Source organism: Hippocampus zosterae, chromosome 1 (assembly GCF_025434085.1).
Source record: "Hippocampus zosterae strain Florida chromosome 1, ASM2543408v3, whole genome shotgun sequence".
In the NCBI taxonomy this organism is placed as follows: domain Eukaryota; kingdom Metazoa; phylum Chordata; class Actinopteri; order Syngnathiformes; family Syngnathidae; genus Hippocampus; species Hippocampus zosterae.
In genome coordinates, this window is record NC_067451.1 from 35,127,868 (window position 1) to 35,149,559 (window position 21,692).

The following is a 21,692-nucleotide window of genomic DNA, read 5'->3' on the forward strand; positions in this document are numbered from 1 at the left end:
AGAAAAAGGATGGATGGATGGATCCTACTACTACTATCACAGTAGAAGGAAAAAGGAGATGTTAGTGGAGAATGTGTAGTGTTCTATAGTGTAATAATTGTCCCGATTAGATATCATTATTAGGTGATAAGGAGAATGCTCTGGGGATACTATTTCAATGATTCATTAATATCGTATTTTTTTCATAAGTAATCTACATAGGGTCGTTGTTTTTCTTTTATAATTAAAAATAATCTACATTTATATATTTTTGAAAGTAATAGCAAAATCTGTATAGTTTTGGAGATGTCATAGCCGGTTATATGTATGTATCATGAGAATGGAGCAAGTATGAAAATATTTTCTTTTTCCTTTATACATTCCTTTCTATTTTTTTCTTTTATGCATTCGTCTTATTTTTATTTCCATAAGAATGCGGTCAAGAATCATTTGTATTTTTATTGAAAATATATTTTCTTTACGTTTTTTTTCCCATTAAAAGGATTTGGTACATATTAACCCTTTCAGGGACAGTGGTTACTGCAGTGGACAGTTTATCATGTTAGCAGCTGGTTACAGGTGATCATAATTGGTGCATGAAAGGGTTAAAGGAAAATATATGATCAAGAATGTATTCCTGAATGTGTGTCTGTAATCACAAGGATGTTTTATGTAGGAATAACAATCAAATATGATTAATTTAAATTACACTATCCACGTGTGAAGTGGTTGGAATGCAAATCAACACCACAAATCCGAGAACATGGTCCCCAGTTGGAAAAGAGTAGAGTGTCCTCTCCGGGTCGGAGATGAGATTATGCCCCAAGTGGTGGAATTCAAGTATCGATGACTTGTTCACAAGTGAGGGCAGGATGGAGCTGGAGCTCGACAGACGGATGAGTGCAGTGTCTGCTGTGATGCGCACAATGTATCGGTATGTCATGGTGAAGAAGAAGAGCCGAAGGAAAAGCTCTGGAATTACTGGCCAATCACCGTTCCTGTCCTCAACTATGTCACGACCTGTGAGTCATGACCAAAATAATGCGATCACTGATACAAGTGGCTAAAATTAGTTTCCTACTCAGGGTGTTCGGGCTCTACCTCAGATATAAGGTGAGAAGCTCAGTCATCCAAGAAAGAATCAGTTGAGTTGATCTGCTGTTCCTCCATGTTGAGATGAGCCAGATGAAGTGGTTCGGGCATCTGGTTCAGATGCCTCCTGGATGCCTCCCTGGTGAGGTGCTGCGGGTATGTTCCTTCGGTCGGACGACCTCAGGGCCACCCATGACACACTTGATATATTATGTCTCCCTGCTGGCCTGAAAACATCCCTCCCCATAAAGGGATGGATTACGACAAGGGTGTCAAACTAATTTTTCGCGTGGGCCATTGTAGTTACGGTTTCCTTTGGAGGGCCATTATGAATTTTGGGAAACCATATAAATGTTTAATCACCTCCACATATTACATACACAGCGCTCAACAAATTGATGGATAAATAGTTTTAAAATCAGAACTCAAGAATAATGAAATTTTTGTTCAGACTTCAGCATGCTTGATTTGCTTTCGTGGTGAATGAATGACGTGGCTGGCAGGATGTGGCCCCTGGGCCTTGACTTTGACACCTGTGGACTACCGTGATTATGGTATCTACTCGTAGTACAACTTTAAATGGTGCAATTAGCTGATTCACATTTAATTCCAACGATTCATTCAAGGCTATATATAATGTGGAAATTGTATTGTCTGAGAGTTCAACAACTTGGTCATAGAAAGGACAGATAACGTCAGTGCAGAAGCCTTTAAGCGAGGACCACGGCCACTCAGAAGCCTCCCCTTGGTTTTACCCTCCTGTAGACAGGAAGTGTATCATTGGGTTGCTGCTGCTGGGATGTAGCAAGCTGCCCCATCTCCTGTGACAGGTGCAGCTTTTCTCAGAATGTCTGGCACTGGCACCGGAATAGCCTCTTTAGATCTCCTGCTGCTGATGCGCCAGACATATTCATTTCATTGCGGTGAGACAAATGGCGCTGGATTCCTTGGTTATAGTGCTGTATCAAAACTCCCTTTATACCCACACAGGTCAGCATCAAGTTCCGATGTGCTCAGTGGGTAGAACGATAATGATAGCCGTCTTCTCGCTTGGTTCGACTCGACTGATACTATTGGTCAGCTGCAGCCTTACAACCAAACAACTGGCGATGAATTGTTGATGGCAACATTATGCATGGCACTCTCTAAAAGAGAAAGTGATGCTTGATTCAGTGTTGAAACCAAAGCAAACATCGGAGCCAAAGAACTCAAACATTTTTTTAAATACTAACATATGTCTGGAAAAAGCAGACTGTTGCTGCTTATAAACTGTCTGTTTTAGTCAAGATTTTCCACATTTTTTGGGTGTCAGTTTTGGATAAATTCTACCAACATAAAACTTGGGGAAGACTTCATCCTGGCAGCGTGTCAGAGAAATGCCATAAAACCGGGACAGGGGTGGAGATCTCAATATTTATTTCTGTCTTGATATCGTAATAGCAATTTTCACTGTCCGACACACTGTCAGATGCTGATGTCATCAAATTTTCCATCACATCTAACATCATCAATCATCTCTAACTTTTACTGTGGGATCTCTCTGTAAATAATAAGATAAGATATGATATCCTTTATTTGTCCCACACTGGGGAAATTTACAGCCTCCAGCAGCAAGAATGTGGGTAGAAAGAAGAAAGAAGAAAAAACAAACAAACACCGTTCAATTAATTAATGCAGATGTCAGAGAGAGTTGATGGTGAAATTATTGTAGCTCTAGCACAGACTCCTGTTGCACTCCTGTTCCAAGAACGCTTGGCTCGGTATTGTCGGAAATGTGACCTTATTGATGTCACTTGATAAAATGAACAGCCTTGGTAGGGTTGTGAGGTGAACAAGCTAGTTGTGGCTTGTGGTGAAAGATCTCTGTGTAAATTATGTGGACATGAAGGAGTGTTGACAATGACAATGTAGTTGATCTAGCACAGACACCTGTGGACCACTTCATTTGTTTTTTTTTTAGGGCTCTGTCATCATATATGCCATTTTATTGATATCGGCTGCGAAAATAAACAGCCTCTGTCGTGTTGTAAAGTGACCAAGTTAGTTGTGGTTTCGGGGTGGCACTGCTTTTCGGTTGTTTCGAGATTAATTTCATATGATATCGTCATCTAATTCGTTGATTGTGGGGTGCCGCGTTGTTGAGTGAAAATGCACTCAGTTGTGGCATATCCCGCTTCACTGGGTTGTGTATAATGTCAGGTATTCTGTGAGGGTAATTTTTCAGGATTGCTGTGCAGATACGTTTCTAGAATCAGATTAACCCCCACAACTTTGGCGTGTTTTCCCCTGTTGTCTTTGAGCGGGTCTTTGCGCTACCATGGCGTCTTGTGCCACATTCTTGGAAAGCATGAAATTTCCAAGGCAGAGGCAAGGAAAATGCTGACTTCCAAATCACTTATTCAAAATTTTCTACCGCATTCTGAACCACATCACAATCTACTCTTAAAGCAGCGCAAATCTGAAACTGATTCGTTTGTTTTTAATCGACTGAAAACATTTGTTTGACGTCAACCAGTGAACATGAGCTTTTCTGCTGAAATGTACAGTACAGTGGTGTGAAATGTTCTTATTTTTTACATTTTTGCTTTAAATCGTGAGCAAAAATGTGATATCAGCGCTCTATAGTTTTGGGGTAAATGAATGGAGTGTAAAGTTTTTTATGGGAATTGCGACAGAGGCTCTAGAATGCGAATCATTAAACCGTGGAGCCTCATTTAAAAGCCAAGCAAACTGCAGGCCCGAGTGGGCTGTATGTTTGTGCCTCTTTCTTAACTTGGCCAATTTAAAGTGGGGCAGCTGGAAGAGACAGTGTTTTGTAAACATCCACGCACGCCAGACATAATGTGTCTGATTGGTTTGCTGAAAAAAATAAAAAATAAAAAACTTGAAGCTGAAGCATCTTGTCTACGTGATTGAGTGTTTTCTAGGCCACGTTCGCAGTGCATATTCGTTTCCCAGCCTCGTTTTCATCGCGTTCCTCAAGCTGTCGAGAGGTCTAACAAAACATCTTCTATCGCTGAGCAAACTGTTTTATGTTGCCGCCGGTGTGGATGTGTAGGAGGAGGAGGAACAGTCTAAGAAGAAAAAAGAAAATGCTGTCAAAATAGGCTGATGTGTGGAAATCAATGTTGAGGAAATTGTACCATGACTTGTTTAGCGCAACGCGGTCATTCCAAGTGCATCCAGTAGTTTGGGAAAGTTTATCTGGAGTACCACTTTGGTAAAAGATTGCAGGATGCTGTCAACATTACAAACATAAAGAAAGAGGGTGTTTTATTTTAGGTCGACGGTTTACTGACTTTCAGTCACCATTTAATAATGTTTCACAACAACCGGCACAAGAATACTTGAGGCTCATAGAAAAGTGATTAACTGCTTCTGAACTGAACTAAGACGATAATGCTGCCATACCCCAAAAGCGTTTTTTTTTAATTCCTTTTGTTATTCTCAATTTACCTTTTCTGGAACCAATTGGTTTTACAGACATTGCAAGACTGCCTGGTCACAATTCTAAAACGACATACCAAGAATCAAACCTGCATCATCTGGTTTGGGAAACATATTTTGGATAAAATGTTAGGTCGGGTTTTTCTGAATAATTTGAAAAAATAATAATAATGGCAAGCCTGGTGGCTAATGTCAGCACTACCAATTTCACTTTAAACACGTCATCTTCACGTCACTGCTTTAGGAGCAATTCTGCATCTGTGAGCTTAAACCAGACTAAATGGAAACCGAACAAAGACGGACGGTTCCGGCGACTTACCACATGCGTCAGAGGAAAGAGAAACCGGCACGGCAGACTCTTAATTCGTGGCAATGATTGTCAAACTGAAACCGGAGTCTTGTTCCCGGCTCCTGAGATGGCGAAAACGATCGGAGTGGTGTATGTTTTTTCAACGCAATAACAAAACCTGTTATTTCTGCAAAAGTGACGTGTCTGCTTCAGTAACCGCAAACAGCAGCGAGGAAGAGCGAGTGGAAAACTGTGTGTTGAGAGGAGATTGGATGTAGACGATATGGTCGACATATTGCAATTAAGTCAGAATATACAGACGTAATTGGATTATTGGGAAATCAAGTTAAATCACATTAGTTGCAAATGGACTGTAAATCAAATGTACTGTATGACGGCCTTCAGAGCTCATAGAGAACCACAACTGTAGAGGAGACAATGAGGCGTTCATTTCATCCATCCAACCATGTCAGCACAGTTCCAAGTCACCCTTACAGTTCTGAGATTCAGGGTTTAAATCAAGACTCTGGGCTTCCTCCCGCACTCCAGAAAATATGTCACTTCGGTTCATTGAAATCGCTTCTTCTTTTGTGTATTTTTTACTTTTACAGTGAATATATGCTGAGGGTGATAAACCATTTTGAAATAAGCACATTTAGGAAAGCTTCACATTCCTCAGAGTGATGCTACACGGTAGTTAGAGTGATGCTACACGGTAGTCTTCCATTTCTTGACAGCGAGCGACTGAGGCAGCCGCTGAAGAATATCAAGGCAAGTAGAAGGAGAACTCTCAAACTCTAAATGGGAAGGCCAGAGCCAAGATTTGAACCCTCATACTTGGACGTGTGAGGCAGTGCTGTGCTACGATAATTTTTCACTCATCGTCATGCTTGCCAAAGAACCGCTCATTCTCAAAATCCTCAGCTTTACGGAAGTCTTAGCACCTTGGAATGATTTTCTGCAGCTTGAGGTGAAACATGAGCATGTGCGGTTGGAAAAAAACTCGAACAAAAGCTCCCAACTGACCTCTTATGGAATATCTGTCAGACTTTGACCGTACGACAAAGCGTGATTACAGCTGTCCATCATCGCCGGTGACCCTCGTTGTTACAGATGGATGGTGCCTCATCATTTGTTCTCTTCTGCTCTCAAACCGCCACATGCAGAAACATGAAACTCTGACAAAATATGCAAGCCCTCCTAAATTGACTGGGCTATTACTTGTGGTCAGTCCAACATGCATTGATGCCCAAGGTGTGTTGGCCATCAATGCATCCATCCATTTTCCACCGCTTATCCGGTGTGTTGGCCAATTTTCCAAATACAGAACATAGCAATATATATATATATATATATATATATATATATATATATATATATATATATATATATATATATATATATATATATATATATATATATATATATATATATATATATATATATATATATATATTACCTGAATTTATACCATACTTAGGTACAGACTGTAAGTACTTTTACCACCTCTTGTCCAAGTCCAAGCTGTGCCCTCTAGTGCTCTTACAACAAGATGAGTGGTTCATGTCGTCAATGGCAACAGCATGAAGTGTCGGAAGCTGATACAAGCTCTCGCCGTCGCTGAGTGGCGGTCTGCAGCAGCGCTGATTGCCATCTCGCCACCCTGTTGCTGGTTCTGCTTGTTTGTTTTGACTAAATTTATGGTCAGATTGCATCAGGCTGGAGACACAGGCCGGCTTTTTCCGTTAACTCCTAAACTGGAGAAAAAGTCAGGTGAGTGCAACAACACCAGCTGAAAGTATGGGAATTAAAACAAGGTGATCTGTGCTCATTTGACCTCAATTCTGTTTCGGTCCATGCAAATGGTACTAATTCATTTCCAACATTTGATTATGGCTATGCCACAGCTTTTCTCTTAGCTGCTTACAGTATGTGTACGACGATGTTGGATTTATTGATTTATTTTTGGGCCAATCAAATTTCAAACCTCTCAGTGTTTCCATGGTAATCTAATGTGCATTCACAGGTAGGCCTGGCTCGTCTCACTTTAACTGTTTGAGCGATGGGACGGTTGCTGTAACCAATCATATTTCAAGTGAGCTGACTCTTGATGACAGCAGTAGTCTTCCATTTTCTGTTTGGTTGGTTAGCACAAAACCTGTTAAGGCCAGCTTCGACTAGCAAAAATACATTTTTGCAGTTTGAAAACACAGACAGTTGAAAATTCATAAACAACATTTGTGGTATGATGGAAGATGGTGCCTTGAGATACAAGCGTAAATTTTTCTCTGTCCTGATATCTCAAATCATCGTTTCTCATTGAAAATAAAGCTAAGGCAATTAATCTGTTCCAGCACACACCCCACAATAAAAACAACAATTGCACCCAATTGCACTGTGCTGTATAAAAACAAACAGTAATAATGTTTGCTCACCACATAACTTGACTGATATCAAAACAAGACTGTGCCTAAAATAATGTCCTTCCTTTTTGTACCTAATGTACTGTCAGAACTTGTTCTTCTGTAGCGTCAATGGCGCATCAATGGAATAGTGCATTATCACCAGCAACTCCAATTGTCTACGAAGTGAATTGGCGTCTGCTGGATGTTATGAAGGTTGCTTCTGCCATCTAGTGATGGGGGTCTGAAGCACACTCATATCTCAGATTTATATTCGTATCTCCAGACAAATAAATCGAACAAGCGTTGGCCTGTGTCTTGATAAATTTGGATGTCAAGGCACTCTCATCTCAAACCACCACTGTTCTATTTAGTTGTTTTTTTTGGTCATGTTATTATTAATTATTGAACTGAACTGATCCAGGTGATGTATGTGGCACTCATGCTTTTGTGTGTTTAAATAGTATTGGATCATTTGACGTTTTTTCTTAGGTTACTGTTTGTAAAGATTTTTTTAAGCGTTCTCTGTTACTTTTTTCCCAGTGAATAATGTAAAAGGGAAGAACTCTATCAATTCAAATTGAATAATCAATTTAATTGGATGGCCACTGGTTTCTTGTAATTTCTTTAAACCTTCATGGAGAAAACCACCATATGCTAGGGAGAATATGGTGAGCTCATTGGCCAGAATCAAGGAAGCATGGCTTTATCAAGGATTTGTTCAGCCTTTTTTAATTGCTGAATATAAAATATTTGACATCTGCTTTCCATTTTCAATGTCTGGTGATAACATGACCCGTTTGTACTTTTGAGTGACAGTCAGATGAACATTGGCAGCATGTTTAAATGGCACCTTCCAAAGCAACACCACTAATTACGCCCTTTCACATCACTATAATTGATCTCTTCGCAGGGAAGCCGCATCGAAGTGGTAGCCGGTTTGTGTCATTTAATACAGAATGAGACCTCCCTCTCGTGCGTTCCTTCCAAAATTAGGGATTGGACGCCCACATAGTTGTTTGTGCATATTTGCCTTGCAGATTTTTATTTTCAAAGTCTGCCTCACTCAACCACCCTGACACACAGAGGTGGCAAAGGTAATCTCATACTGTACTTTTTTTCTTCTTTCTTCTTTCTATCGACAATCTTGCTGCTGTAGACTGTAAATTTCCCCAGTGTGGGACAAATAAAGGATATCTTATCCTATCTTACTTCTGTACATCTGTATATTGTGCAGATGGTTGTGGAAAAAACAGGCTCATCCGTTTTGTCACCCCCTCGCTTGGTATTGTCATTATGTCGGTCCACGTAACAGGAAAGTCAACCGTTTATTAGTGGAAACACGGCACATGTCAACAAATTGTGGTTCACACGAGATGCAGACATTTAATCACATAGCTACTGCTTGTTATATACCCACAATGCCTTGCATATCAACACATTATGGTAGTCAGAATGACACAAAATACAAAATATTTGGGACTTTAAATACATACTTTACATCGGGGTGTAACCATAGCTAGCTAGCTAACTGCATACTGTCGTCATAGAAATGTGCCAAGGAATTGTTAACAATGTCACTAACAATCGCAGCAGATAGCTACTGATGCAAACTCTCTCAGTTGCTCATATAGTGGAGGATAAAAGAAAATACATACCAGCATGGGTTTTCTCAGATTAGGCAAGAATTGGTGAACGTCAGAAACTGGTGCTTTTACTCTGACATGAGACCACAAATAGGCCGTGAATCATTGTTGGAGCTGAAAAGATTTAAAATTTCTCAGAAATTACACCATGGATGGGAAATATCGTGCTTCTCCAAATCAGTTGCGTCATTGTCAGTAATATTCCCTGGTTTATGTTCCTCCATGGGGATGTGGTCTGGTGTGATTTTTTTTCCATGAATTTTGCAAAAAGTAGCACGCCAATTTTGGTGAAGTAAGGTATAGAAAGCAGAGATACCTGGTATCAAATATAGGGAGTGTAAAACGGGCGATTCTTGGGCCTGAGGCGTAGGGGTGCTGAGCTGCTGGTTGAGCAAGATAAATTAAACAGTTTTGCAGTTAATGAAATTTTGTTCTGATATTTATGTGAGAAAAGCAGCCACTTTTTGGTTATGGGCATTCAATCACTGATCTTGTCACCTTGGATTTAACATGAACACACACACACACACACACACACACGCATGCACGCATGCACGCACACACACACACACACACACACACACACACGACGTAAAATGTTTCCTGCTCCAATTTGAACAGAGCACAATTTCCTAGCTACTCTGTAAAAAAAACGAACAAAAAAAAACATATCAACTACCTCCTACATAACACCATAAACTTAGAGCTACAATTTAATTTAGCAACGAGGTCAGGCAATGGTAGTATAAGAATACAATAATACAATAATAGTGTTAGTAAGATACTGAGTTGTAGAAAGTCAGAAATGTTTCACATAAAACAGCTTTAATACAGGTATTTACTACTTAGACCCGTCTTCCTCAACTGGAACGCTGACCACCTCTGTCCGGACCGCCGACCTCCTCTGTCCGGACCTCCTCTGTCCAGACCCTTGGCAAATTGTATAAAACAATAAATTATAAAGTGATTTTTACATTATACATTTTATGTTTTGGGACTATAATCTGCGCATTACCGCGATCGCTTGTTAAAATTATCCGTTTCATTATTTGCGTGCACGAACAGATGTATTGCAGAGGACGCAGCAGCGCAGCTGTGTGTGTATAATGTTTGACGAACTGGCTCATGCTCATGGCTGAGCAGGGCATGTCGGCGATAACGATGCGCTGATTGGCTCCTCTGAACTTAAGGTGTGCCCATTCATAAGCGTCACGCATTGTGTATACGCTTCAGCATCAGTGATCCTTGAGATGCTTGGCTATAAGAGCAACAATGGAAGCCATGAGATACATTAACCACCATGGAAAAGACGGTTGGAGGCTAAGATCAAGGTGGCACGGAAAGATTTGAGTCTAACCTCCGCCTAAAGCGGTACACGAAAGAGAATGAGGCCAGACGAATAAACAGGCTGTTCGCAACACAACCTGCGAAAGTGTAAGCTCAGTGGCAGGGTTCTAACAACAGAGCTGACCCACCAAGACTGGAAACTGAAAGGTACTGGAAAGGCATATTGGAGAAGGAGGTTGCACATAACAGCAGTGCACAATGGCTGGTGACCCTGAGAGAGGAACACAGCAACCTCCCTGAACAGAACCCAGTTACCATAACAGTGGCAGACATACAGCAAAGAGTCTCAGATATGAAGAACTGGACAGCACCAGGCCCGGACATGGTCCACACCTACTGGCTAAAGAAACTCATAGCACTCCATGAGCGCCTAGCAGCACAAATGAACCAGCTGCTGAGGGATGGGACTCACCCAGGATGGCTAACCGAAGGGCGAACGATCCTGATCATGAAGGATCCCTCAAAGGGTGCAGTCCCATCCAACTATTGGCCAATAACCTGTCTCTCCACAACATGGAAGCTCATGTCAGGCATCATTGCGGCTAAGATAAGTGGACACATGGATCAATACATGAGCAAAGCACAGAAGGGCATTGGTAGAGATACCAGAGGAGCCAAACATCAGCTCCTGGTTGACAGAACAGTCGCACAAGACTGCATTTCCCGACGTACCAACCTGTGCACAGCCTGGATTGATTACAAGAAAGCCTATGACTCGATGTAACATACATGGATCACTGAATGCTTGGAGTTGTATAAGGTGAACAGGACCCTAAGAGCCTTCGTTACGAACTCAATGAGGATGTGGAAAACCACACTTGAAGCCAATGGCAAGCCACTTACACAAGTGTCCATCAAATGTGGCATATATTCGCCTGCTCTGGAGAAGGCCCTGAGCACCAGAGCCATTGAGGCCCAGATATACCACACCAGACAAGACCCAAGGTGTAGGTTGTGCAAAGAGGCACCTGAGACGATCCAACACATAACTGCAGGGTGTAAGATGCAGGCAGGGAAAGCCTACATGGAACGCCATAACCAGGTGGCTGGCATAGTCTACCCAAACATCTGTGCGGAGTATGGACTGGAAACCCCAAGGTCAAAATGGGAAACACCTCCGAAGGTGGTGGAGAATGACAGAGCGAAGATCTTGTGGGACTTCCAAATCCAGACTGACTTACCTGTATCATACAGGTATTGTATACGATGTATGCCACTGACGCGATTGTTACTTGTTTGGAACTATTTTATGTGGAAGGTTACAGTGTTCCGTGTCCGTATAAATAAAGCGGGTGGAGCTTCTCTTTGTTCGTCTGACAGTGACGGTGAAGTTCAGCGGTGCAGTGGTAGCAACCTAGCGAAAATAAAACATCAGTGTTGTCATCGAACCAAGTGTAGTCATCTGAAATGATGTCTACACAAAACCGTAGAGAGACTGCTTCAAACAACAAAGCGTGTGATGGAAAGTGGTTAGAACTGCATGACTGTCCGTGTTTCATGTTATGTGTTGTGTTTATTATTTCACTTTGTTAACTGTCTTGTTAAGCGCTTTGTTACAGCTGCCGCTGTTGTGAAAGCGCTATATAAATTCGCATGTATTGTGTATTGTAAGGACCAACAGAATCAACATAGTCTGACTGCTGTGTTCAAAGCAAACTTGAGAAAAAAAGTATGCAACCATGGTTTACATCCACTATCGGCAGAGTACTAGTTTACCTTGGATGTGTACTTTATAATGTTACATTGCTCTGTTTTGACTCCATAAAAAGAGCTGTTAAAGCAGCTGTTGTGTGACAAAATATTTTTTTCACTGTTGTTGATGGACAGTAATATTGTGTGAGAGATTATGTGTGAAGAACTGCTCCAAGTGAAAAATGTTCATGTAAAACTGAAAATCAAAATTTCAGTAAATATATGCATTTTGCACATAAAAAACCGATTTATGATTCCATGTTGATGAGAGCATTAAAATGCGGAAAAATAGGACAAAAAAAGGATAAACGATAAAAAATGTATGAGTAATCATGATGAATTTTTAGTGTATTTGAGTTAATTATGACAGTTGCATTTAAAATTCCCCTCCGCGAGTCGCCACCTTACCGTGGTGGAGGGGTTTGTGTGTCCCAATGATCCCAGAAGCTAAGTTGTCTGGGGCTTTATGCCATGGCAAACAAGTTCTAGGTGAGGGGCCAGACAAAGCACGGCTCAAAGACCACAATGATGACTGCAATAAATGGATCTAGGTTTCCCTTGCCCGGACGCGGGTCACCGGGGCCCCCCTCTGGAGCCAGGCCTGGAGGTGGGGCTCGTTGGCAAGCGCCTGGTGGCCGGGCCTACACCCATGGGGCCCGGCCGGGCACAGCCCGAAGAGGCAACGTGGGTCCCCCTTCCCATGGGCTCACCACCCATGAGAGGGGCCAAAGGGGTCGGGTGCAATGTGAGCTGGCGGCAGCCAAAGGCGGGGACCCTGGCGGTCCGATCCTCGGCTGCAGAATCTAGCTCTTGGGACATGGAATGTCACCTCTCTGGCAGGGAAGGAGCCCGAGCTGGTGTGTGAGGCAGAGAATTTCCGACTGGATATAGTCGGACTTGTCTCCAGACACAGCCTGGGTTCCGGTACCAGTTCTCTCGAGAGGGGTTGGACTCTCTTCCACTCTGGAGTTGCTCACGGTGAGAGGCGCAGAGCAGGTGTGGGCATACTCATTGCCCCCCGGCTCAGTGCCTGTACATTGGGGTTCACACCGGTAGACGAGAGGGTAGCCTCCCTCCGCCTTCGGGTGGGTGGACGGGTCCTGACTGTTGTTTGTGCATATGCACCAAACAGCAGCTCAGCATACCCACCCTTTTTGGAGTCCTTGGAGGGTGTGCTGGAGAGTACTCCTGCTGGCGACTCCCTTGTTCTGCTGGTGGACTTCAATGCTCACGTGGGCAATGGCAGTGAGACCTGGAGGGGCGTGATTGGGAGGAACGCCCCCCCCCCCCCCCCCCGATCAGAACCCGAGTGGTGTTTTGTTATTGGACTTCTGTGCTCGTCACGGATTGTGCATAACGAACACCTTGTTCAAGCATAAGGGTGTCCATATGTGCACTTGGCACCAGGACACCCTCGGCCGCAATTCGATGATCGACTTTGTAGTTGTATCATCGGATTTGCGGCCACATGTTCTGGACACTCGGTTGAAGAGAGGGGCGGAGCTGTCAACTGATCACCACCTGGTGGTGAGTAGGCTCCGATGGTGGGGGAAGATGCCGGTCCGTCCTGGCAGACCCAAACGTATAGTGAGGGTTTGTTGGGAACGTCTGGCGGAATCCCCTGTCAGAAGGAGTTTCAACTCCCACCTCCGACAGAGCTTTTCCCATGTTCCGGGGGTGGCGGGGGACATTGAGCCCGAGGGGACCATGTTCCGTGCCTCTATTGTTGAGGCGGCCAATCTGAGTTGTGGCCGTAAGGTGGTTGGTGCCTGTCGTGGCGGCAACCCCCGTACTCGCTGGTGGACACCAGCAGTAAGGGATGCCGTCAAGCTGAAGAAGGAGTCCTATCGAGCCTTTATGGCCTGTGGGACCCCAGAGGCAGCTGACGGATATCGCCTGGCCAAGCGGACCGCGGCTTCGGTGGTCGCCGAGGCAAAAACCTGAGCGTGGGAAGAGTTCGGTGAGGCCATGGAAGCCGACTTCCGGACGGCTTCGAGGAAATTCTGGTCCACCATCCGACGTCTCAGGAGGGGGAAGCAGTGCACTACTAACACTGTGTACAGTGGGGATGGGGTGCTGCGGACTTCGACTCGGGACGTTGTGAACCGGTGGGCAGAGTACTTCGAAGCCCTCCTCAACTCCACCAACACGCCTTCCTTGGAGGAAGCAGAGCCTGGGGACTCTGAGGTGGGCTCTCCTATCTCTGTGGTTGAACTCACCGATGTGGTTAAAAAGCTCCTCGGTGGCAGGGCCCCAGGGGTGGATGAGATCCGCCCGGAGTTCCTCAAGGCTCTGGATGTTGTGGGGCTGTCCTGGTTGACACGCCTCCGCAACATCGCGTGGTCAACAGGGAGAGTGCCTCTGGATTGGCAGACCGGGGTGGTAGTCCCTCTTTTTAATAAGGGGGCCGGAGGGTGTGTTCCAACTGCAGAGGGATCACACTCCTCAGCCTCCCTGGTAAGGTCTATTCAGGAGTGCTGGAGAGGAGGGTCCGTCAGGAAGTCGAGCCTCAGATTGAGGAGGAGCAGTGTGGTTATCGTCCCGGCCGTGGAACAGTGGACCAGCTCTCCACCCAGGGTCATTGAGGGTATGTGGGAATTCGCCCAACCAGTCTACATGTGTTTTGTGGACTTGGAGAAGGTGTTTGACCGTGTCCCTCGGGGAGTTCTGTGGGGGGTGCTTCGTGGGTATGGGGTACCAAACCCCCTGATACGGGCTGTTCGGTCACTATACCACCGATGTCAGAGTTTGGTTCGCATTGCCGGCAGTAAGTCGGAATCGTTTCCAGTGGGGGTAGGACTCCGCCAAGGCTGCCCTTTGTCGCCGATTCTGTTCATAACTTTCATGGACAGAATTTCTAGGCGCAGCCGAAGCGTTGAGGGGGTCCGTTTTGGGGGCCTCAGTATTGCATCCCTGCTTTTTGCAGATGATGTGGTGCTGTTGGCTCCTTCAAACGGGGCTCTCCAACTCTCACTGGAGCGTTTCGCAGCCGAGTGTGAAGCGGTTGGGATGAAAATCAGCACCTCCAAATCTGAAACCATGGTCCTCAGTCAGAAAAGGGTGGAGTGCCCCCTCCGGGTCGGGGAGGAGATCTTTCCCCAAGTGGAGGAGTTCAAGTATCTTGGGGTCTTGTTCACGAGTGGGGGCAGGAGGGAGCGGGAGATTGACAGCCGGATCGGTGCAGCGTCTGCTGTGATGCGGACGTTGTATCGGTCTGTCGTGGTGAAGAAGGAGCTGAGCCAAAGGGCGAAGCTCTCAATTTACCGGTCGATCTACGTCCCAAACCTCATCTATGGTCACGAGCTATGGGTCGTGACCGAAAGAACGAGATCCCGGATACAAGCGGCCGAAATGAGTTTTCTCCTCAGGGTGTCCAGGCTTTCCCTTAGAGATAAGGTGAGAAGCTCGGTCATCCGGGAGGGGCTCAGAGTCGAGCCGCTTCTCCTCCACATCGAGAGGAGCCAGATGAGGTGGCTTGGGCATCTGATTAGGATGCCTCCTGAGCGCCTCCCTGGTGCGGTGTTCCGGGCATGTCCCACCCTGAGGAGACCCCGAGGAAGACCCAGGACACGCTGGAGAGACTATGTCACCCAGCTGGCCTGGGAACGTCTCGGGATCCCCCGGGGAGAGCTGGAAGAAGTAGCTAGGGAAAGGGAAGTCTGGGCTTCCCTGCTAAAGCTGTTGCCCCCGTGACCCGGCCCCGGATAAGCGGTAGATGATGGATGGATGGCATTTAAAATAAGATTAAATATTTTAATCATTTAACAGCTCGAATATATATACATATATATATATATATATATATATATATATATATATATATATATATATATATATATATATATATATATAGCAGTCAGTCAGTTGACACCAACTAACTGCTATGTCAGAGCCGTATGCGCTCCCTCCTCCATGCCTGCCTGCCCAGCAGCTTGGAATTGATAGCAGACAGAGGTCAGTACATAATCACCACTGATGAATATGGAGGAGGCATGCTGCCTTTTTGCCCCCCCCCCCCCCGCCCCCCCAAAAAAAGACAAGGAGAACTCCTCCACTGTGTCCTCGGGGACCCACTGCCTCTCATTTTAAGGTTGGAGATAAAAGGTGGTTGTGGGGGTGTGACGTTTTGGACTGCATTTAATGAAAAGGCGCAGTCCAATTATTGTTTGACAGCCAACGCACCCAAAATGACCCTCACGAGATAAGCGCCACCATCAAACAATCAAAAATATTGGTGATCGTGCACAGTTAGACCCCTAGTGGTGGTGGTCCACCATGTGCCCTTTGACCCTGAGAGAAACTGCCCTTTCTTTTCTTCATTAGTGTATAATGTTTAAGTCACTTCTGGTTACTTTGAACAATCTTGATTTAAAATTTTCATCGATCAACAAAAGTTTACACTGTAACCTTTGCAGAACAACAGCCCAATGGCTATTTCCACCTCAATGGCAGACAAGAATTATGATCTCTGGGTCCTTCACAAATTTTTCAACTTCCCAACTATGGGCGCCCTAGTATTAAACTGTTTAAACCACAGCTGAATGCAAAGTGCTTTCCACAGAGTAAAACTAATTTATAGAACAAAAAACAATAAAACATTAAATTGATAACACAGACAGGAGAACACACAAAAACAATAAAACTAAAAATTAAGTCTCATTCTGAGTCAGAAGTCAAAGAATAGAAAAGAGTTTGAAGATGGGCAGCGAGGGGGCCTGCCGAATGTTCAGTGGGAGGTCATTCAAAAGAGATGGACCAGCAATGAAAAAGGCTCGATCCCTTCTGAGCCTCCACTTAGTTCTCAGTACCTCTAATAGTGTCTGGTCCGCAGACCTGAGGCACCGACCGGGCAGGTGTGTAGGGGCGGAGGAGCTTTGATTTGAAAGATTTGAAAACAAATGATAGGATCTTAAAAAGAACTTGAAAATGTATTGCGAGCCAGTGAAGGAAAGCCAGCGTATGAGTTATGTGCTCTCTCTCACGAGTGCCAGTCAAGAGGCAAGCAGCAGCATTCTGGACCAACTGGAGATGCTTAATGAAGGATTGACTGACTCCAAAGTAAAGTGGCGTAGGTGGCGGCCATTTTATTGGAAATGGTTATACCGAACAACTGTTATAACGTGCAGATTCGTTATGTCCCTTTAGGTATGTTGTACTGAGGTTCGACTGTAGTAGTATTGTTGAAATCTTAACAATCCCCATCCCTCATCCCAACACGACGGGTCAAGTTGAGGTCAAAAAGCTCAAAGTTGGTTTCATTCGACTGCAGCACTTTGACAAAGCTTTTTCTGATGTTCACATTTAGATGTTTACTGGTGTGAATGAACATACACAGTAAATGACTCGCTGGCATAGCAAGATTTTTTGTTTTTTACTCTATTATATGATCGGGATATTTTCTACAAGGTAGTACTCTATAAATCGACAAGTAAATAAAAAAGAAATAATCAAAATCCAACCCTGAATTTCAGACATACATCTTGCATATATGTATTTACATTCCTGGTAAACAAATTGTGGTTTGCGCACAAGAAGGTTTCATCATTTTGTACTCTGCCTGAAGAAGTCCAACACATATAGAAGATGTCCTTTGTCAGTAGATACCCATTCAGTCTAATCCATTAGGGCTGAAGCCACATATCGTCATCATTTCTCACAAATCCAGGGTTGTTGAAGAGAACAGCTGACATCGTTCCAGGTTCCTAACCAAACTGATTTTGTCTGGATTTCAACACAGTCCTGGTTCACGAGGTTGTTCGGCTGCCCTTTATGCCAGAACCTGTGACACAGAACAAACCCTCAAATTCAAACAGAAACGAAACTCATGTAGCATCACATGAAATTCACAGGATTTTATTTATTTTTTCGTCTCCACCCTTGCTTAGAACTAAAGGAAGCAAAACATGGAAGTGAGAGCACCCTGTTGGGAAATGTTCAAATAGTACAAACTTACTCTGTAGTGAGGGGGGTCCCATCCACCCAAACCCATGTTCCTTCCTCGATATGATCGCTCAGACCAATCCACACATCCTTGCTGCGCCCCAATAAACCATTAAGGAATACCTGTTTGCAAAGACATGACAGGAATTTTCCAAAATGCATATTTTCAAAATGCAGAGAAACACAACAGAATTGCTTCACACCCTTGAGGTTTCATTGTGTCCTGCACACATTTTCAACAGCTTCTGACAGATGTAGGAAAACAGCCCCGGAACATACAGTACGTAACCGAATCACCTTTGCATAGCACAATTGCTTCGTGTGTAGCACGAGTAAAGCCAAAAACTCAGTCAAACAGCCGTTCATATCTCATCAAGTGAATGCCTCATTGAAATTGGAATCTGTCAGTCTCACCTGTTCCTCCCTACTATTTATGACAACCAGATCAGCTCCCCTGCTGATGCACTCAAGCCTGCTATCTGCCCAGCTCCGACTCAACTTCGACACAAAGTAGCAGTTGCCGCCAAACTTCTTCCAGCCAACCCCGCAGAGCGTGCCTTCAGATGTCAACAAAGAGATTAAGGAGGCCATCGGGTCACTGGACCCGTGTCTAAAGTGGTTACTTACTTTTCAACTCGATGGCCATTTTGTCCACGGTCTTCTGCAGCTCATACCTTTCTGTCTCTAGGCTGCTGTGATTTCTACGTAGCCGCTCGTATTCAACGCGCAGAGTGTTGCAATCACTGTCCACGTCATTTTTTTGTCCCTGCAGGAGTTTGTACCTGATCTGACACATGCTACTCCTCTCGCTGAGCAAAGTATAATTTCTTTCTAGTCGGTCCTTGTCCTCCTCCAGCAAAGTGTAGTTTTTTTGTAAATAGTCTCTGTCTTTTTTAATATTGTCGTAGAGGGACTTTGCCACATCCCTCTCAGAAGCCACTTTGGCCTTATTGACTATAAGTAGCTGTTTCTCTTGAACAAGGGTTGCGTAACGGGCATCTAACTGAGCTTTCTCTCTTCCCAGTGAAGAGTAACTCTGTTGTAGCTGATTTTTCTCATTTTTCAGATTGTTAAAGCGGGTCATGCAATTATCTCTTTCAGTTGACAAAGTGGCTTTGCTTGTCAAGAGAAGCTGTTTCTCTCTACCGAGAGAATTGTAGCTGCTCTGTAATTGTGCCTTGTCTTTCACGAGCAACTCGTAACTGGCCTGTAACTGCTCTTTCTGGCTTCTCACTGAAGAGTAATCGCGCTGTATCTGTACTTTCTCATTTTTCAGGATGTCAAAGTGGGACCTCAACTGATCTATTTCAGCAGACAAGGTGGTTTTGCTGGCTTGTAACTGGTCTTTCTCTCGAACAAGGGAGTCAAAACTGACCTGTAACAGGTCTTTGTCCTTCCTCAATGAAGAGGAATCACGTTGCAGCTGGTCTTTCTCATTTTTTAGTTTGTCAAAGCGGGACTTGAAATCATCTCTTTCTGCAGCCACATTGATTTTACTTATTAGTAGAAGCTCTTTCTCTTCAACGAGGGAATTGTAGCTGGTCTGTAACCTGTCTTTCTCTTTAACAAGAGACTCGTAAGTGGTCTGTAACTGGTATTTCCCGCTTCTCACTGAAGAGTAATCACGCTGTAACTGGTCTTTCTCCTTTTCCAGATTATTGAGTCTGGACTTGAAGTCATCCCTTTCAGCAGTCACAGTAGTTTTATTGGCTTTAAGGCTTTCCTGCTCTTTCACGAGGGAATTGTAGCTCGTCTGTAACTGGTCTTTCACGTCAATGAGTGACTCGTAACTAGTCCGTAACTGGTCTTTGTCTGTCCCCAGTGCACGAGTCAGGGTATGTAGCACATCAATCTCCCTATTTAGGATGCTATAATTGGTCTGCAACTCATCATGCTGCTGCTTCACACGCTGGAAGTTGGCCCGTAGCTCATCCCTTTCGGCAGTCAAAGCCATTTCACTGTCAAGGAGTCGAGCTCTCTCTGACACCAGAGATTCGTAGTTTGTCTGCAACTGGTCTTTGTCCCTCGTTAGGTTATTCAGTGTGACCTCAAGCTCATTTCTTTCCCTGTGGTTTGTGTCTGTGAGAAAGATGTTATTGTGGAGATGGTCGGATTTAGCCTGGTGCTCCGATGAAAAACGAGGCAATATCTCATCTGTGAAAATTGATTTTAGGTGTTTAAATCAGTGGGAGAAGAATGCCCCTTACACCCATGCTTGCACAGAGTGACGTACAGTAGATTAACTGTCCAATGTTACCAGCCAATAGGACGGCGCACAGCAAACCAAGGGACACAGTGATGCATCTGGATGACTTTTTCTTTTGTTGAAAATTCACTGAATTGAAAGGAAAATATTGTCAATCTATAACAATAAGATGAAACATTTTTTGGGCTCCATTACATCTGTAATGTAAAATAAAGAAATAAGTCATGCAGTTTCTTGAAATGAATTATGTACCCTGTACATACATTTGACATGTATTTCAAATGTGTATTGAGCAGCACAACAATATCAATTAGCATAAACACGGTAGTGCTTTCACCTGATCTTATTTTGATGATTATCATTCTACATTACCTTCAGTGACAATCCCTTGCATCGTTAAGTTCTTTTTCAAATAGCCGCAGTCATCAAGTTCCATGGAATCCATGTTTATCTGTATTTTTCCTAATTCTGAAAGGTGAAAGTTGTAGCTTGGTAGAAAACAAAAACAAAAATAATGTACTCAGTTGTCACAGTTTTCAAACGTGGATTTTGTACGACTCTAAACATACAGTATTTGTTGGAACAAAACAAACAATGCAGATCTTGATTGCTGTATTAGAAAATATTTGAAATGAACCTAAAAACTATTTTGTAATTTTATTTTATTATTTTATTTATATTAATGGGACAATTTGACCCAGAACATAACCCCCCCCAAAATAAAACAATCACTTCATCTGCCCTACAAAATAAGACACATTCATTCATATTCCTTTTCCTTTTTGCCTGAAAAAAAAACAAGCGACACTTTTAAACGCAATATAATGAGATGCAACAATTGTTTTTGTTTCCAATCTCTTTTTTTTGTTCAAGTGTCTGTTTGATTCTGTTTCCAGTGACTACTTGGTTAAATGAATTCTGAATTGTCTTGTTTCACAACTACAGATTTGACACCCCATGTTTTACAATATCTAATTTACATCAGTGTACCATTATAAAGCCATAAAAAGTCCTTACCTTCGATTCGTGATGATGGATAAAGTGGGTTCTGCTAACGCATTAAATCACCAATAGATTTTTTTGTTAGCTTTTTCTTAATACCAGAGGAAGCACAACTTTACTGGGCTCTGATTGGTTGGAAATGAACATATTTATATTGACAGTTCATGATGATCCAGTGCAATCAGAGTTCATTGCCTTCTGGTCATGAATTTTGGGGAAGGGCTTGAGTGTCTTTTTCTTTTCTCGGCATAATCAAGTCTTACCCTGTGCTTTCAGTTCCTCTTTTGCTTCATTTTGAATTCTGGCTCAGGTCAAGTGGGAGCATATAGAGTATATTATACACATTATATATATGTTTTGGACGTGACGTTTTGGAATCATTTTTGAAGTTCTCAATATATACCGGTATATATATTCATACCAGAGATTGGGAGGCAAGCCCCAATGAATGCAGATGATGAGATTGGCAAGGAGATTGGCAAGGCAGCGGCTGACCTGAAAGCTAAGATCATGGCGAGAATGAAAGCTGGGCAACCTAGAAACCGACTACAACGGCTATGTGAAGTACCACCTGAAAATCTCATGGAAAGTGTGAATGCAGCAGTGAGGGCGATCCCTACCGTAACGATCACAGAAACCAATGAGCTGAT

At 43.6% G+C, this 21,692-nt stretch overlaps 2 protein-coding genes across 3 annotated transcripts in view; one reads left to right on the forward strand and one right to left on the reverse strand.

Moving 5' to 3' along the window:
- The window catches only part of LOC127597481 (uncharacterized), a 258,570-nt gene that overhangs the window by 2,633 nt on the left and 234,245 nt on the right, over nucleotides 1–21,692 (forward strand). Inside the window, exon 2 of the mRNA XM_052060533.1 lies at nucleotides 11,245–11,325. Within this exon, the coding sequence (XP_051916493.1) occupies nucleotides 11,245–11,325 (81 nt within the window). The remainder of the gene's footprint in view (nucleotides 1–11,244; nucleotides 11,326–21,692) is intronic.
- Nucleotides 17,242–21,241, reverse strand: LOC127596679 (CD209 antigen-like). 2 transcript variants are annotated; one of them, XM_052059485.1, is made up of 8 exons: nucleotides 21,058–21,241; nucleotides 20,413–20,528; nucleotides 20,068–20,169; nucleotides 19,427–19,988; nucleotides 18,462–19,384; nucleotides 18,249–18,391; nucleotides 17,848–17,957; nucleotides 17,242–17,673 (listed from the first exon to the last, which is right to left on the reverse strand). In XM_052059485.1, exons 2-8 carry the CDS (start codon nucleotides 20,483–20,485, stop codon nucleotides 17,541–17,543), a joined length of 2,046 nt encoding a protein of 681 aa, XP_051915445.1. In that variant the 5' UTR covers nucleotides 20,486–20,528; nucleotides 21,058–21,241; the 3' UTR covers nucleotides 17,242–17,540. The 2 variants fall into 2 exon arrangements, with proteins under 2 accessions (XP_051915445.1, XP_051915436.1); XM_052059476.1 differs by having other exon boundaries at nucleotides 18,462–19,988; nucleotides 21,058–21,240.